The 18,104-nt window shown below is 45.8% G+C and overlaps 3 protein-coding genes and 1 pseudogene across 4 annotated transcripts; 3 read left to right on the plus strand and 1 right to left on the minus strand.

The window, feature by feature from the left end:
- Positions 1-1,698: 1,698 nt before the first annotated feature.
- On the plus strand, positions 1,699-2,190 carry LOC310784508 (mitochondrial import inner membrane translocase subunit Tim17-A pseudogene; annotated as a pseudogene). The gene has a single exon. The product of its transcript is annotated as a mitochondrial import inner membrane translocase subunit Tim17-A pseudogene (transcript).
- Positions 2,191-4,939: 2,749 nt separating this feature from the next.
- LOC310783934 (tubulin beta-1 chain) lies at positions 4,940-7,888 on the plus strand. Its single transcript, XM_083644867.1, has 4 exons — positions 4,940-5,038; positions 5,974-6,082; positions 6,271-6,381; positions 6,489-7,888. Exons 1-4 carry the CDS (start codon positions 4,982-4,984, stop codon positions 7,547-7,549), a joined length of 1,338 nt encoding a protein of 445 aa, XP_083500993.1. The 5' UTR covers positions 4,940-4,981; the 3' UTR covers positions 7,550-7,888.
- A 2,302-nt stretch (positions 7,889-10,190) lies between these two features.
- LOC310783647 (tubulin beta-1 chain-like) lies at positions 10,191-13,070 on the plus strand. Its single transcript, XM_083644555.1, has 4 exons — positions 10,191-10,303; positions 11,138-11,246; positions 11,449-11,559; positions 11,667-13,070. The coding sequence occupies exons 1-4, from the start codon at positions 10,247-10,249 to the stop codon at positions 12,725-12,727; spliced, it is 1,338 nt and encodes a 445-aa protein (XP_083500681.1). The 5' UTR covers positions 10,191-10,246; the 3' UTR covers positions 12,728-13,070.
- A 1,174-nt stretch (positions 13,071-14,244) lies between these two features.
- On the minus strand, positions 14,245-17,512 carry bcl2l16 (BCL2 like 16; the record flags this gene model as incomplete). The annotated part of the gene is made up of 2 exons (XM_083645492.1): positions 14,245-14,373; positions 17,030-17,512. 2 exons carry the CDS (start codon positions 17,510-17,512, stop codon positions 14,245-14,247), a joined length of 612 nt encoding a protein of 203 aa, XP_083501618.1.
- Positions 17,513-18,104: the final 592 nt, after the last annotated feature.

An 18,104-nucleotide genomic window follows, 5' to 3' on the forward strand; every position in this document is an offset into this window, starting at 1 on the left:
ACATCCGAAGTTGGTCCCCGGGCGCTGGAAAGAAAAAGCGACCACTGCTCCTGGCCTGCCCCCTGGAGGAAAGGACAAGCCTGGATGGGTCAAATGCAGAGAACAAATTTCACCGGCCACCGTCAGCATGAGTGTGTGTTTGTGGCCGCATGCATGTGTTGAAGTGTTGACAATAAAAGACGGGCTTGTCCGTCTGAAATCGTGTTTTAATATGAAGCCGTACACGACTATTCAGATTGAATTAGTTTTTCCTTTGTTTTGATCAATTCCTATTCATTCCCTCACAGAAAACCTCGGTCTCTACTATGTGTGAGATCTGCCTAATCTACATGAAAATGCGAGGTATGCGTAGATGCTGTACTAGAGGTGGAGCAGGCCAGCAGAGAGCGAGTATAAAAGGCCTGTTGTAATGTGTAGAAGTCCCTGACCGCGCACTGGAGAAGCTTAATCCTCAGCCAGCAGTAGTGTTTGTGGCCCCTTGCTCCTCGGGGCCACAGAGTCTGAGTCTGAATAGACTTTCTCATCTAGTTTTCATCCAGACACATTATCAGAAACATCATTCCCACTGTTGCTTGTGTGATGACGGGTCTGGAGCAAACCGGTGCCAAAACATGATTGCCCAGTTTATATACGCCTACAGCTGCTCTTATCTAGATCAGACAGTCATAACATGCAAATACACATAACTTTATGTCCATGGTAATAGAGAGCCGCAGGGATGACGTATTTTTGTAGTCAGAACGCGGAAGTCCTGGACTTCCTGGTTCTTCACTGTTTCTGTCTATGGGATTTTTGAATGGGTTTTTGCCGCGATGCTTCAAATACGGTATCTGGGCAACGCAAGATTAATCAAACACGAACCAGAGTTCAGCGGGATAATCTTCACACATGAGGACCACTTTCATGAGTTTTGTAGCGTAAATGTGAGCCCTAGAAGTAAAAAGCTTGAGCTAAGCTAATCCAGAACTACACACTGTCGCATAGGCTTCCACGTCACGTCAGCACTCAACCTGGACTGTTGTTGATGTGTGCACTGATTACCCCGGGCTGAACGGGGCTGAACCAGGTGAGGGAAAGAGAATTTCCGTGTTCGTCCTTTGAAGTGGTGACGTTATTGACGTATATATCCCCATTGACTCAACAGTGTAGTCTCATTTAGCCATTTGCTAGCTAGCCAGCCGCCCTTTTAACGGCACGTAAAAGCTTCAAAACTCATAAAAGTGGTCCTCGTGTGTGAAGATGATGTTACTAAACACTGGTTCGCGTTTGATTAAGCCAGCGTTGCCCAGAGAGATTATTAGAAGCATCGTGCCAAAAACCCATTCAAAACTCCCATAGGCGAAAACAGTGAAGAACCACGACTGTTAGCAGTCGAACGAGCACCTCGTTCCTGCGGCGCTCTATAGCAAAGGTCTTTATGAAACCGAATAATCGTGGCCAAATACAGGCATACAGACATCACTGATGACATCACAATTGCTCGAGTGACATCACTGATGACCTCGACATCACCAATCCTATGCATAAGTGATATCAGTGATGTCATCAGTGATGTCACTTGAACAACTGTGATGTCACTCGAGCAACAACTGTTGACAGCCATGTCAAAAGTGACACGTCACAATGTCAACAGTGAGATTGTCAAGTATGATGTCACAAGGGAGCAGCGAAAGAACAAAATAGACGAAGAAGAACCAAATGGAGGAATATGCAAGGGAGCCCTGCCCCTGGAGGATAGTGGATGACTGTGGTGGTGCGTTCACCATGGGGGCTGTTGGAGGGGGGATATTCCAGGCAGGCAAAGGATTCAGAAATGCACCTTCAGGGATGAAGTACAGGATGAAAAGCAGCATGGCTGCCATCACAACCAGAGCGCCACAGCTGGGAGGCAGCTTTGCAGTATGGGGAGGCCTCTTCTCCATGATGGACTGTGGTTTGGTGAAAGTGCGAGGGAAGGAGGATCCCTGGAACACCATCACAAGTGGTGCCGTGACTGGAGCTATGCTTGCTGCAAGAAATGGACCAGTAGCCATGCTAGGCTCTGCAGCCATGGGGGGCATTCTGCTGGCGTTGATCGAGGGTGCTGGAATCTTGCTTACTAGGTTTGTTTCTTCAAAGTTCCCAACGGTACCAACCGCCCCTGATACCATGCCCAACCCCTCATTCAGAGACTACAGGAAATACCAGTGAGGTGAGCCCCCCATTCAATTAGCCCCCCAATTCATGCAGAATCTGACGTGGGACAGACAGTCACAGACTGTCACAGACAGGACTCCCACAGACTGTCACAGACAGGACTCCCACAGACAGGACTGACCCACGTCAGATTATGTCTGTCACAGACAGGACTGACCCACATCAGATTCTGTCTGTCACAGACAGGACTGACCCACGTCAGATTCTGTCTGTCACAGACAGGACTGACCCACGTCAGATTCTGTCTGTCACAGACAGGACTCCCACGTCAGATTCTGACTGCAACATTACTGCAGTGTTGGAGAGTGCAAAGCAGACTCATGGAGCTCTGTAACCTATAGGTCTAATGGGCTCTATGGTAAACCTATAGGTCTAATGGTCTAACGTTACATTGAAAATCACTGCTGTTATAGCCTACAGTACCCACAAAATAAAATTGTGCCTCCAAATGGGGGTTGCTTTTCTCGTGTGGTAGCAACATGGTAAAGTGGAATTGACAACATAGAAATGAACATGATTGGAGAATGTAGAAGAATGACTATTTTGATCAGTTTCACTGATCTCTCTCTACTCTCAATACACAGGTAGCCTAATAGCCATGCTATTCTGTTTCTGCCCAGCGAGCATTTTTCGGTTGAAAAGACGTTTAAAAAACGTTTAGGGTCAACGTTGAAAAAACGTGCAAGGAAGGTTTGAAAGTGAAAGTTTTTTCACCCACTATTTGCAGACGTTTATTGAACGTTTAGATTTAGACCATATTTCACCAGGTTCTTAAATTAAAAATTCAGCAGCGCACACGGGATTCGAACCCCGCTTTCCCACATTCAAGCCAGTCCGCTTAACGCGCTGAGCTATACATTTCCTTATACTCTATAGAGAGCTGGGCACATATATACTCTATCTCGCACACAACTTGTAGACTACATGATTGTCGACGATCGGGAGTTAAGTTAGACTATTATATTAATGTAACAGACTAAAATTATGTTGTGTGTGTGTGTTGTCTATAGGCTGTAGCCTATGGCTTCAGAGGTTACTTCATTTAACACCAGAGACTGAGGAGGTACACAGAGCCTTGTATACAGCTGTTACAATAACATAGCGTTCCGCACTTGGTGCAGACCGGTGCAGACTTGCTTTGGTCTAGTCTAGTCAGTCACGGTTAGTATAGCTAGCAATTAAGTACTTGCGCATGCACGTTGCGGCAGGAACTGAATTCATTATTTTATAGTATTGCGCTAAACTATTAACCATAGTTGTGTCCTGGAAGCTTTTTGCTGGCACCACATAGCCTATCTTCGTGCATTCCTTTATAACTGGGGACTGGTAATCTTACGACTTCAAAGGTCATGAGCTGGGCGGTGACGTCATCAGAGCTGGTATGTCCCATTCCAAACTCGTAGGAGTCTCAGCAGCCCCAACCTCAAAAATCCAAGATGGCTGCGCCGCGCAACAACAGTAGTAGTATAATCGTAGTAATGTTGTTTAGCACTTCTGTTTTGTTTGTGTCTCATTACATCAGCTGTACACACAGCACTGCCTAACATCTATCTGTGTGGACATGAGGCTGCAGTGTTTGTATGCGCAAATTGCCGCGAAATGCCATGTTGTCAATTTTATTGCTAACAATGGCTAACAATGGCTAGCGACTGGATCTGACCAATGAACAGTGAACTTCCCAGCTCAAGTTTTCTGCAAATGGAACGCTAACAAAACGGATGTGATGTCATTTAGCCTCCACATCCCAGTTATTTTGCGACATTCATGTTTCATGTGACATAAAATGCGTTGAAATGTAGTTTTCGTATAGACCAGATTTCAACGCTCAGTTACACAATAAAATGGACAAATGCCAATCCACACACTATCAATATTGCCTCTATTCCAAGCTACAACAAATGTTTTAACAATATGATGAACCAAATTGTGTTTTTTTACACGTTGACGTTGTAACCGCATTTTAGCCGGTTGAAAAGAGGGTGAAATTAGGTCTTAGACGTTCAAACCCAATATCACCCAGATTTCAACTAAAAATCAACGTTGAAAAAACGTTTTGTGCTCGCTGGGTGCCTGGACAAAATCATATCTAACAATGAAAGTATTCTCAGATTTGGATCAAAGAGACATACATCTCATCAAATGTGGCGTCTGAGGCTTTATGTGTACTAAAACTAAATTAGGGGCCCTTATTGAAACGGGTTGAGAATCACTGGCCTATTGGCTATTATTAGCATGAACTTTTGCTATATTGTATTATTATTCTGCGACAATTTTCCTTTTGCTATTCCAGGCCATTGTGGCCTGACAACCAGCCACGTGGACTGTGGACGACTAAGATCACTATTAAACGGCTCTCCATTTGGACAACTAAACTGTGTACCTTCGATCAGTGAATACATGTGTTGCTGTCCGTGTGAACGCGATCTGCTGGTGTCAAACACTCCGTGTGAAACCTGTCATCTCTCTCTGGCGGATTCCTGCTTCGCCATAAGAGAAGCAGACAGACATGACTCCAGCACAGCACAGATTAGACTGTAGAGTCACACGTTAGAGATAAAACGTGACTGACAGCCAAGCGGGCCAATGGCGGATAAGCATTTGAAACTCGATTGGATGGAAGATGTGTCTGTCAAAGTGGTTCGGGACTATCAGCCAATGGACGTGCGAGATCCTGCACAGAGGGCGGGGTCTAGCTTGACATAAAGGAGGGCGCTGGAGTTGTGCGCGCGCATTCTTCACTCTCTCTCAGCCGTTGTGTAGAGCTGTTTGCTACCCGCCAGACAAAATGAGGGAAATTGTTCATCTTCAAGCCGGCCAGTGCGGAAACCAGATCGGCGCAAAGGTCAGTGATATCACCGTAACGTTATATGTGCTATTTTTTAGCTGGTGAGTGCGAACGTCTGTGTCGTTTGGCTGCGTTTTCTACCGAAGTCGGTGCTTTGTTTGTGTGCGTGTTAAACCACACCTCTGTTTCACTGAGTGTGCCCTACTTATCAAAACTGCCATCAGGACGAGTTTAATCACTATTCGGATCATTATTAGGGCTGTAAAGGGTGTCCACAACGGATTTAACCGTCATCTCAAGCAATTCAGATTGAATTTCCGACCATTGAATGAAAGGGTCTTTCTTGAAGTGATTAACCGTTGAATGACATTTGAATAGGGATGACGTTTAGGTTAGTCGACGATGGCGCACATTGACGGTTGCATGATGGGTAGTGACGGCTGTTGATTGAGAACAGGATTAACGTTTAACGCATCATTCATTGGGCCCACTGCAATGCGCAAAAAGGAAGTAACTGTCTGGCTCCAGACAAAAGCCAGGGCCTCGCGCTTCATTTCCCCTTTTCATAAACGACGTCATTAATGCAACGGATTCGATTGCTTGTTTTTTTAAAGTTTTATTTATTTATTTATTTATTTATTTGATTATTTTATGGTTACCGGCTTATTGAGGCCTGCGGCCTAACTGCCTTTCAAACCGCGCCCGGTTTTTCGCCGGAAGTGGGCGGTGGTTAGTGACGTTAACATGGATTTTTCGAATTCATAACCCAGCCAATAGGAGGTCATGCCGCGCGCGCCGAGTGCTATATGGCGGGAAGTTAATAGTTTGGAACGACTCAAATACAGCATTTATAACATAATCTAATAAAACCACAATCTCTTGCAGGGGGGGGTTGATTGATAAATCCATAGTCATATGCAGTTCTATCAGTGCTATTCATTACAGAAGAGCAGATGGCATGCTAACTTTTTCTCTTTTCTTCTTCTTGGCAGTTTTGGGAGGTGATCAGTGACGAGCATGGCATTGACCCAACAGGCACATACCATGGTGACAGCGACCTGCAGCTAGACAGGATCAATGTCTACTACAATGAAGCCTCTGGTATGTCTCAATCTGCCCTCATTCAATTAAATTATAAAGATTGTTATATATAGATGTATATAGATAGATTTTTTTAGATATCGAGCATGAGCTCTATGTAAAATGTCACATGATAGTCTGTTATGATTTGCGCTATATAAATAAAAATTGACAACTTTAATAACTTGACCTCACCCCTTCCCCCCCAGGTGGTAAATATGTTCCCCGTGCTGTGTTGGTTGATCTGGAGCCAGGCACTATGGACTCTGTGAGGTCCGGACCCTTCGGCCAGGTCTTCAGACCAGACAACTTTGTTTTTGGTAGGTTGTTGTTGCATTGTGCCAGCAGCACTAACCGGAGATGTTCAGTCAATACGGCTAATGTCACCCTGAGTGCCATAAACTGATGCTTTTTGTCCTCCCTTCAGGCCAGAGCGGTGCTGGTAACAACTGGGCTAAGGGTCACTACACAGAGGGGGCTGAGCTGGTGGACTCTGTCCTGGACGTGGTCAGGAAGGAGGCGGAGAGCTGCGACTGCCTGCAGGGCTTCCAGCTGACACACTCCCTGGGCGGTGGAACCGGCTCGGGCATGGGCACCCTGCTCATCAGCAAGATCCGTGAAGAGTACCCCGACCGCATCATGAACACCTTCAGCGTGGTGCCCTCGCCCAAAGTATCAGACACAGTGGTCGAGCCCTACAACGCCACGCTGTCGGTCCACCAGCTGGTAGAAAACACAGACGAGACCTACTGCATCGACAACGAGGCCCTGTACGACATCTGCTTCCGCACGCTCAAACTCACGACCCCCTCGTACGGCGACCTCAACCACCTCGTCTCCGCCACCATGAGCGGTGTCACCACCTGCCTCAGGTTCCCCGGACAGCTCAATGCCGACCTGCGTAAGCTGGCCGTCAACATGGTGCCATTCCCCCGTCTGCACTTCTTCATGCCCGGCTTCGCCCCCCTCACCAGCCGAGGCAGCCAGCAGTACAGGTCCCTCACCGTGCCCGAGCTCACCCAACAGATGTTTGACGCCAAGAACATGATGGCGGCGTGCGACCCCCGCCACGGCCGCTACCTGACAGTGGCAGCCATCTTCCGCGGCCGCATGTCCATGAAGGAGGTGGACGAGCAGATGCTGAACGTGCAGAACAAGAACAGCAGCTACTTCGTGGAGTGGATCCCCAACAACGTCAAGACCGCCGTCTGCGACATCCCTCCCCGGGGCCTCAAGATGGCCGCCACCTTCATCGGCAACAGCACCGCCATCCAGGAGCTGTTCAAGCGCATCTCCGAGCAGTTCACAGCCATGTTCAGGCGCAAGGCCTTCCTCCACTGGTACACCGGCGAGGGCATGGACGAGATGGAGTTCACCGAGGCAGAGAGCAACATGAACGACCTGGTGAGCGAGTACCAGCAGTACCAGGACGCCACGGCCGAGGAGGAAGGAGAGTTCGAGGAGGAGGGTGACGAAGACCTGGCCTAAATGTTACTCTCCCTACGCTGCTGTATAATTTACTTTTGTTTGTCAGCTTTTTGTGTTCTTTATTTTTCTTGTCTGTACAGAACTACTGCTTCAATCTTCTCCTCACTCTCGTCGGCGGTTCTTTTTAAAGTTCTCAGTTGAGCCCACTCCCGACATGTTTTCTGAGGGTGTGTTCAATCAACTCTACTTTCTCCTCAAAATGAAGTCAATAGGATCCACCTCCCTGGTGTGTTCTTTTCCACAGGTCCGCATCGCTTACATTCTCTCCGCCAGACGTTTGAGTGAGGCAGGTGTCAAGGTTCTGTACATTCAGAGATCATGTCAATAAAACCTTTTTGCATTTAAGTCTTGCCTCTGGATTTAATGAGTTGGTATTTTTCCAATTTCAATCTTTACTTGGTTGGGAGTAATGTAACTTAAGTGTTTTTTTTATGTAGGAAATGCACTATCCTGGTCTTCTCAGAAGGATGTTTATCAAGCAGAGTTGCTAATGGAAAAGTATTTTTTGATCATTATGGGAAAAATTGGGTCAGATTCATTCACACAATAGCTTTTATATTAACCCACTATGACGGAGTCTCATCTGTTCACGTTCTACCAAATACTATACCTGTAAACTAGTCAGTCACCTCTTTCATCCCACAATAGGGCATTCTGTGTAGTTTTTGTGTGCCTGCTATGTCACATTTTTCACTCCATGAGTTTGCAGCTATGAAACAGTAAAATCAAATCCAGTCAACAAATATGGAATTTCAAAATGGAAACTAGGAATCTTATCAAATCATCTCACATTTGTTGTGAAGGAGTAAAAATCTATAGTGATATGACCTAGTTAGAAGGGGCAAGATGTCCATCTCCATTATACATCATCTTAAAAACAAACCAGGGTCTGGAAAAAGTCCTGTGCAGGAACCCTGGGTTTAGTTACTGCAATACCTCTGAAATGAGAACTAACCAATATATTCTAAGATTGTTTTAAAAGCTGGAGTTAATTTGGGTACTGTAGCATATGTATGTGTATATATATATATATAGGTGTGTATATATATATATATATATAGCTGAACTTAGTTATACAGATGACAAAGGCATGGAACTTGTCATAGCAAGAGCAGCAACACTTTGAAAATCAGACTTTTCTCTGACAGCCAGCCTGTCAGCTGTGTGTAATCATGCAGCATAGTCAGCTGTGTGCACAGCTGATGTGGAGCTCAGATCAGATCCGTTCATAAATACCAGAGCAAAGTCCGTATCCTGCTACACAAACAAGCTATCATCTGACAAACAGCATGTCCTTATCCAGCATGTGACTACTGCATAGCTGAAGTATTCCTCACAAATTCAGCTCACCACACTGGAAAACACATAGACGATGTATGGTTTTATTTTATTTTACAATTTTGTATTGGATTAACAACATATACATTGTAGTGCCATTCTAGACACTGGTGATGATATTCAATATTGAGTCCAGCACATTTCTCCCAGTTCCGGTCACTAGGTGGCAGTGTTGGTTAAGCCATTCTTTTCCACAGGAAATAAGTCAGTATACTTATAGCCAGCAACAGCAGTGTCCAAGAGCACAGTTTCTTCACCTGGCCCTCCAAGTCCTGCTTCTGTCCAAAGCGTGACACAAAACCACTCTGCCAACAACACAAAGAACACAACACACTATATCATGAGGACCGCAATGGAAATAAGCTGTCAGCTTTATTGCGTTTTTATCCTTTTGATAATGGTGGGCCTGTGTATGTATATATGTATATTGTATATACTGTGTATTCATTATCAATAAAGAACTCAATCAATCAATCAATCAATCATTATGTACACTATACACTGGTAATGGTTGTTATCATGGATGCTATACAAAAGGGTGCATACTTAAAGTCACAAGGAAATAGCACATTTTCTTCCATAATTTCTGGTTGGGGTGGCCCTAATGCAGGGAGGAACTATTCAAAGGTGGATGAGTTGGACCAGAACAAACATCAAAAATGAAATGCTTAAGGAACAGTCAACCAGCTCTGTATCATTACAAAATCAGTAGTATATCCAAAAACTGAACAGTTTTGCACTTGCAGGCATGATTCATTTAGTTTGACAGTTAGTTTGAGAGTTGATTTGAGTTCAGTTGTGGAACAGTGATGTCATTCATGCACAAATGACATCACTGGTCAACTCTCATAACTGTCAAACTAAAAGAATCATGCCTGCAAAACTGTGTTTGGATATACTACAGATGTTCTAATGATACAAAGCTGATTGGAAATCGGCCATGTGTTCCTTTAAAGATTGACAAATGGCAGATTCTTCTGTGTTGCTGTGCGTGTGAACGCGATCAGCTGGTGTCAAACAGTCCGTGTGAAACCTGTCATCTCTCTCTGGCGGATTCCTGCTTCGCCATAAGAGAAGCAGACAGACATGACTCCTGCACAGATTAGACTGTAAAGTCACACGTTAGAGATAAAACGTGACTGACAGCCAAGCGGGCCAATGGCGGATAAGCATTTGAAACTCGATTGGATGGAAGATGTGTCTGTCAAAGTGGTTCGGGACTATCAGCCAATGGACGTGCGAGATCCTGCTTGAGGGCGGGGTCTAGCTTGACATAAAGCAGGGCGCTGGAGTTGTGCGCGCGCATTCTTCACTCTCTCTCAGCCGTTGTGTAGAGCTGTTCGCTACCCGCCAGACAAAATGAGGGAAATTGTTCATCTTCAAGCCGGCCAGTGCGGAAACCAGATCGGCGCAAAGGTCAGTGATATCACCTTAACGTTATATGTGCTATTTTTTAGCTGGTGAGTGCGAACGTCTGTGTCGTTTGGCTGCGTTTTGTACCGAAGTCGGTGCTTTGTGTGCGTGTTAAACCACACCCTGTTTCACTGAGTGTGCCCTACTTATCAAAACTGCCATCAGGACGGATTTAATCACTATTCGGATCATTATTAGGGCTGTAAAGGGTGTTCACAATGGATTTAACCGTCATCTCAAGCAATTCAGATTGAATTTCCGACCATTGAATGAAAGGGTCTTTCTTGAAGTGATTAACCATTGAAGGACATTTGAATAGGGATGACGTTTACGTTAAGGCCCAATTATACTCAACGTTAAAGACGGAGACGGAGACGGACAGAGCCTTCTGTCCGTACTCTGCGTTCATTTCGTCCGTTTTCTGTCCGTCATCTGAAAGCTTACGGATACGCATGAAACGGAGGAAAATCACACACACACTCATGCATTTGACTCTCTACTGCCCACTGGTGGATGTATTACTTAACATGATACCAACGTGAAAGACGCATGGAAGTATGTGGGCAGTGACGATTACCGGTACACCGTTTGAAACGGACGCCCTTATTTACGGATGAAAATGGAGTATAATTGGGCCTTTAGTCGACGATGGCGCACATTGACGGTTGCATGATGCAAATGCAGCATTTATAACATACCGGTAATCTAATAAAACCACAATCTCTTGCAGGGGGGGGTTGATTGATAAATCCATAGTCATATGCAGTTCTATCAGTGCTATTCATTACAGAAGAGCAGATGGCATGCTAACTTTTTCTCTTTTCTTCTTCTTGGCAGTTTTGGGAGGTGATCAGTGACGAGCATGGCATTGACCCAACAGGCTCATACCATGGTGACAGCGACCTGCAGCTAGACAGGATCAATGTCTACTACAATGAAGCCTCTGGTATGTCTCAATCTGCCCTCATTCAATTAAATTATAAAGATTGTTATATATATATATAGATGTATATGGATATAGATTTTTTTTAGATATCGAGCATGAGCTCTATGTAAAATGTCACATGATAATCTGTTGTGATTTGCGCTATATAAATAAAAATTGACAACTTTAATAACTTGACCTCCCCCCCCCCCTTCCCCCCCAGGTGGTAAATATGTTCCCCGTGCTGTGCTGGTTGATCTGGAGCCAGGCACTATGGACTCTGTGAGGTCCGGACCCTTCGGCCAGATCTTCAGACCAGACAACTTTGTTTTTGGTAGGTTGTTGTTGCATTGTGCCAGCAGCACTAACCGGAGATGTTCAGTCAATACGGCTAATGTCACCCTGAGTGCCATAAACTGATGCTTTTTGTCCTCCCTTCAGGCCAGAGCGGTGCTGGTAACAACTGGGCTAAGGGTCACTACACAGAGGGGGCTGAGCTGGTGGACTCGGTCCTGGATGTGGTCAGGAAGGAGGCGGAGAGCTGCGACTGCCTGCAGGGCTTCCAGCTGACACACTCGCTGGGCGGTGGAACCGGCTCGGGCATGGGCACCCTGCTCATCAGCAAGATCCGTGAAGAGTACCCCGACCGCATCATGAACACCTTCAGCGTGGTGCCCTCGCCCAAAGTATCAGACACAGTGGTCGAGCCCTACAACGCCACGCTGTCGGTCCACCAGCTGGTAGAAAACACAGACGAGACCTACTGCATCGACAACGAGGCCCTGTACGACATCTGCTTCCGCACGCTCAAACTCACGACCCCCTCGTACGGCGACCTCAACCACCTCGTCTCCGCCACCATGAGCGGTGTCACCACCTGCCTCAGGTTCCCCGGACAGCTCAATGCCGACCTGCGTAAGCTTGCCGTCAACATGGTGCCATTCCCCCGTCTGCACTTCTTCATGCCCGGCTTCGCCCCCCTCACCAGCCGAGGCAGCCAGCAGTACAGGTCCCTCACCGTGCCCGAGCTCACCCAACAGATGTTTGACGCCAAGAACATGATGGCGGCGTGCGACCCCCGCCACGGCCGCTACCTGACAGTGGCAGCCATCTTCCGCGGCCGCATGTCCATGAAGGAGGTGGACGAGCAGATGCTGAACGTGCAGAACAAGAACAGCAGCTACTTCGTGGAGTGGATCCCCAACAACGTCAAGACCGCCGTCTGCGACATCCCTCCCCGGGGCCTCAAGATGGCCGCCACCTTCATCGGCAACAGCACCGCCATCCAGGAGCTGTTCAAGCGCATCTCCGAGCAGTTCACAGCCATGTTCAGGCGCAAGGCCTTCCTCCACTGGTACACCGGCGAGGGCATGGACGAGATGGAGTTCACCGAGGCAGAGAGCAACATGAACGACCTGGTGAGCGAGTACCAGCAGTACCAGGACGCCACGGCCGAGGAGGAAGGAGAGTTCGAGGAGGAGGGTGACGAAGACCTGGCCTAAATGTTACTCTCCCTACGCTGCTGTATAATTTACTTTTGTTTGTCAGCTTTTTGTGTTCTTTATTTTTCTTGTCTGTACAGAACTACTGCTTAGATCTTCTCCTCACTCTCGTCGGCGGTTCTTTTTAAAGTTCTCCTCAGTTGAGCCCACTCCCGACATGTTTTCTGAGGGTGTGTTCAATCAACTCTACTTTCTCCTCAAAATGAAGTCAATAGGATCCACCTCCCTGGTGTGTTCTTTTCCACAGGTCCACGTCGCTTACATTCTCTCCACCAGACGTTTGAGTGAGGCAGATGTCAATGTTCTGTACATTCAGAGATCATGTCAATAAAACCTTTTTGCATTTAAGTCTTGCCTCTGGATTTAATGAGTTGGTATTTTTCAAATTTTAATCTTTACTTGGTTGGGAGTAATTTAACTTGAGTGCTTTTTTATGTAGGAAATGCACTATATAAAGTATTTGCTATCCTGGTCTTTTCAGAGGGATGTTTGGAAATCGTTGTGGGACAAATGGTTTGGGTCAGATTCATTCACACCATAGCTTTTATGTTACCCCACTGAGGGATTCTCATCACCCAGCTGCTGTCACCATGCATTCTATTACTCACCAGGCCTGCAAACTAGTCAGTCACCTCTTGAACCCCAGAATAGGGTTCTTGAGTGTTTTTGTTTGCCTGTCACATTTTTCACTCCATGAGTTTGCAGCTATGAAACAGTAAAATCAAATCCAGTCAACAAATATGGAATTTCAAAATGGAAACTAGGAATCCTATCAAATCATCTCACATTTGTTGTGAAGAAGTCAATCTATAGTGATATGACCTAGTTAGAAGGGGCAAGATGTCCATCTGCATTATACATCATCTTAAAAACAAACCAGGGTCTGGAAAAAGTGCTTCTGTGCAGGAACCCTGGGTTTACGGTAGTTACTGCAATACCTCAAATGAGAACTAACAAATATATTCTAAGATTGTTTTAAAAGCTGGAGTTAATTTGGGTACTTAGCATATATATATGGGTGTGTGTATATATTTATTTATATATATATATATATATATATATAGCTAAACTTAGTTATACAGATGACAAAGGCCTGGAACTTGTCATAGCAAGAGCAGCAACACTTTGAAAATCAGACTTTTCTCTGACAGCCAGCCTGTCAGCTGTGTGTAATCATGCAGCATAGTCAGCTGTGTGCACAGCTGATGTGGAGCTCAGACCAGATCAGTTCATAAATACCAAAGCAAAGTCTGTATCCTGCTACACAAACAAGCTATCATCTGACAAACAGCATGTCCTTATCCAGCATGTGACTACTGCATAGCTGAAGTATTCCTCACAAATTCAGCTCACCACACTGGAAAACACATAGGCGATGTATGGTTTTATTTTATTTTACAATTTTGCATTGGATTAACAACATATACATTGTAGTGCCATTCTAGACACTGGTGATGATATTCAATATTGAGTCCAGCACGTTTTTCCCAGTTCCGGTCACTAGGTGGCAGTGTTGGTTAAGCCATTCTTTTCCACAAGAAATAAGTCAGTATACTTATAGCCAGCAACAGCAGTGTCCAAGAGCACAGTTTCTTCACCTGGCTCTCCAAGTCCTGCTTCTGTCCAAAGCGTGACACAAAACCACTCTGCCAACAACACAAAGAACACAACACACTATATCATTATGTACACCATACACTGGTAATGGCTGTAATCATGGATGCTATACAAAAGGGTGCATACTTAAAGTCACAAGGAAATAGCAAATTTTGTTCCATAATTTCTGGTTGGGGTGGCCCTAATGCAGGGAGGAACTATTCAAAGGTGGATGGGTTGGACCAGAACAAACATCAAAAGTGAAATGCTTAAGGAACAGTCAACCAGCTCTGTATCATTACAAAATCAGTAGTATATCCAAAAACGGAACAGTTTTGCAGGCATGATTCATTTAGTTTGACAGTTAGTTTGAGAGTTGATTTGAGTTCAGTTGTGGAACAGTGATGTCATTCATGCACAAATGACATCACTGTTCAACTCTCATAACTGTCAAACTAAAAGAATCATGACTGCAAAACTGTGTTTGGATATACTACAGATGTTCTAATGATACAAAGCTGATTGGAAATCGGCCATGTGTTCCTTTAAAGATTGACAAATTGCAGATTCTTCTGAATGAATCAATTCAGCCAGTGGGACCAGGGGCGGAGCCACCAGGGGCGTAGCCACAAATGAAATTGCAGGTGGGCCTGAAAAAAAGTGGATGGGAATAAGTGTGATGTAGAATGTCCGCTGTGAATATGTATATAAGCAGGAGTAAAATAAAGAAATCATTGTATACCTATGTACAAATCATTGTATAGCTCACTGCAAAGACAGTAAAAGTAGGGTTTGTTTGCTGTCAAAAAGGGTGTAACTGCATCATGTACGCCATTTTGACACCTACAGTAGCAAAACCCCACTTCTGACACTGACCAAGCCTTGTGGGTAGACTGGAGGATCCTAACAGCACTTAGGTCAGCTCAAAATGCATGCTGATGTAAGTAATGCTAGCATTGCAGCATGATAACATAATTTATACTATCCTATGTTCTAATTCATATTCTATGTCAATATTAGATGAATATAAATATGTTAATATTCCCATTAAATACTTAGGCCTAGATTCAAATGTTATTCTATAAGGTTAGGAGTGTGAACTGGTCAATACGAGGTCTGATAGTAAGAGTTTGCAGGGGGTTACAGTTCTTTGAATGTGTCCCAGCCAGGACACATCAATAAGTCATGTGTCCTGGGACACATGGTCCACCTGCTCTTTAGGTAACAGGACAGGTCATTCCATTTGTTCAAAGGGTCAGAGAGATCATTTTCTAGTCATGGTTTTATAGCGTTCTGCAAAGTCATTAAAGTTTGTTTTGTTTGCTGTCAAAAGGGTGTAATAATTGCACTTACGCCCTTTTGACACCTAGCAAAACCCCACTTTTGACACTGACCAAGCCTTGTGGGTAGAGGATTCAAACAGCTTAGCTCAGCTCAAAATACATGCTGACATAAGTGATGCTACAGTAGCATGGCAGCATCATCACATCATTTCTCCTATATTCTAATAACACCAGTATCAACTTTCCACTCAGACCCAATTTAGGAAATTCCAAAACTGTTTAGGGACCCCAGTATGCCAACATATTCAAAAAGAATAGGTGCAAATAACACATTTATACTGCATGCAATTTTTTTTTTTTTTGCAAAACTGCATAGGATTAGTATAAAGTGGGCATGGCTGTACAGGGGAGACTTGTGGCTTACAACCCATTCTCATTCAGATATCTTGAAGTCAGAGGTCAAGGGACCCTTTTGAAAATGGCCATGCCACTTTTTGCTTCGTTGGCACCAATGCAGCATGTGTTAGGTCTTCTAGTCTCATATGATAGCAGGAGCCTCACTCCCTCTCTCAAAATGAGCCCAGAACAGCCTCTGAAAGACAGTAATGTCGGCCATTTAGGAAGTTTTAAAGTCTCGTGATTGGATGGGCCTAGGCAAGAAGTGGGTGGACCTAGGCCCAGCCAGGCCCACCCATAGCTACGCCCCTGACTGGGACACAAACATCATAGGAGAAGGGAATTGCTGCTCGGTCACTTTGAACGTCAAGTTAAAGCGGGTTTGATATGATGAGAGCAGGAGTAGAAGGGGCTTGTTAAAAAATGATGGTATTACTGGTTGGAATTTGTACACTGACTGTATATTATACAACTTCTCCAGGATGTCAAAGTAATAGGATTTTGATTTTGATTTTGATTTTTTTTTTTGCATTTCTAGAAAGCCAAGCCCCTTCCGGTTTAGCCATAGGAACCAAGTGATTTCATCTGCCATTCTTTTTTCCCATATGCACTTTGTCAAATGCTTATGAAAATAGTTTTACTTGGTCACTTAACAAGTGATTCAGCTATATTTAGAATCAGGAGAGACCAGAGAATATTTCACTTGGGGAAAAAAAAAAAAAAATTGCAGATTAAAGTAAATAAATTGCCTTTTTCTTCTCTCTCTGAGTGAAATGTTCTCTGGTCTCTCCTGATTGTAAATATAGCTGAATCGCTTGGTTTGACCAAGTAACACTATTTTTTATAAGCATTTTACAAAGTGTATGTGGAAAAAAGAATGGCAGTAGAAATCCTTTGGTTCGTATGCCTAAAGCGGAAGAGGGCGTGCCTTTGGCTTTCTATGATCAAGTAGGTGTATTGTTATGATCTGGATTTCATTGTGACTCTAGATGCCACCCTGCCTGCCTGGCGGTGCGGGCTAACTCACCCAGCCTCCCTTGTCCCGTATCTGGGGACAGATGACCCGCTCCACATAGGCCCCCACGCACTCCTTCAGCTGGGGCAGCACGGCGTCCATGCCCCTCTCACGGCACTGCAGGGCCATCTGTCCGGCCAGCACGTACACCGACAGCACGGCACTCCAGGCCAGCTCCCTGCGGCGCCCCCCGGGGGTGGCGGGGGCAAAGTGCTCGTCCAGGATGGATAGCAGCATGGAGCAGGCCGTGCTCTCCGTCACGTCCTGGAAGACGCGGGGCCAGCGCCTGAAGAAGATGGGGAAGCGCACCAGGAGCTGGTCGCCGGCGTGCCGCAGGGCCTCGCTGCAGGTGCTGGGGGCGGGGCCCAGCGTGCCGTCCTGCCCCCCCGCCGTCACGTAGTCGATGTAGTCGTGGGCCATCACGTGGGCCTCTCTCACCAGGGGGTCGGGGTGCTTCAGGCCCAGCGTGGCCTCCGGGATGTCCGACTGACACATGCTCTCCCCTCCCAGTCCCACTTGGCTAATCACAAAGCTGTGTTCTCATGAGCTCGTAGAGGACGGTCCCGTTCCCAGGTGTCCATTTCTCTCAGTCACATGGATCTGTCACGGTGGCTCGGGGACTCTGTTATGTGACAAATCATAAAATGGGTAAAATATGCAGCAAGCTGTGGCGTCTCGACCCTTCTGATAAGAAAAGAAGACATTATTTACAACTCACCTCGTCTTTAAAAAGACACGTGGCGCCGAGACACACACGCCAAAGCACAACTAGCTAGCAGGTGAACGAAGTGGCAGGGTCCAGGGGAGTGTGTCTGTGTTGGACTGTCTGGGACTAGTGGGACTAGGTCACCCAGTCTCCCTCGCCTGCTGCGGTCCCCCTCAGGCTAAAAATAGATTCCCCCTCAGGCTAAATATAGAACCCTTGTTGGAAACGGACACCCGTCTCCCGCCTGATATGCACAATCATCAGCACTCCTGACACACATCCCCCTCCCTCCTGACACACAGCCCCCCCCTCCTGACACACAGGCCCCTCCCCCCCTCCCCCCTGACACACAGCCCCCACCCTCCTGACACACAGCCCCCT

Source organism: Poromitra crassiceps (genome assembly GCF_964638095.1).
Source record: "Poromitra crassiceps genome assembly, chromosome: 10".
Classification (NCBI taxonomy): domain Eukaryota; kingdom Metazoa; phylum Chordata; class Actinopteri; order Beryciformes; family Melamphaidae; genus Poromitra; species Poromitra crassiceps.

Bases quoted from the DNA above. Each gene is read 5' to 3' on its own strand.
- LOC310783647 (XM_083644555.1), top strand. From the start codon at position 10,247: ATGAGGGAAATTGTTCATCTTCAAGCCGGCCAGTGCGGAAACCAGATC. The intron at 10,304-11,137 runs GTCAGTGATATC...TCTTCTTGGCAG, and splicing joins GAAACCAGATCGGCGCAAAG to TTTTGGGAGGTGATCAGTGA. The intron at 11,560-11,666 runs GTAGGTTGTTGT...TCCTCCCTTCAG, and splicing joins ACCAGACAACTTTGTTTTTG to GCCAGAGCGGTGCTGGTAAC.
- LOC310783934 (XM_083644867.1), top strand. From the start codon at position 4,982: ATGAGGGAAATTGTTCATCTTCAAGCCGGCCAGTGCGGAAACCAGATC. The intron at 5,039-5,973 runs GTCAGTGATATC...TCTTCTTGGCAG, and splicing joins GAAACCAGATCGGCGCAAAG to TTTTGGGAGGTGATCAGTGA. The intron at 6,382-6,488 runs GTAGGTTGTTGT...TCCTCCCTTCAG, and splicing joins ACCAGACAACTTTGTTTTTG to GCCAGAGCGGTGCTGGTAAC.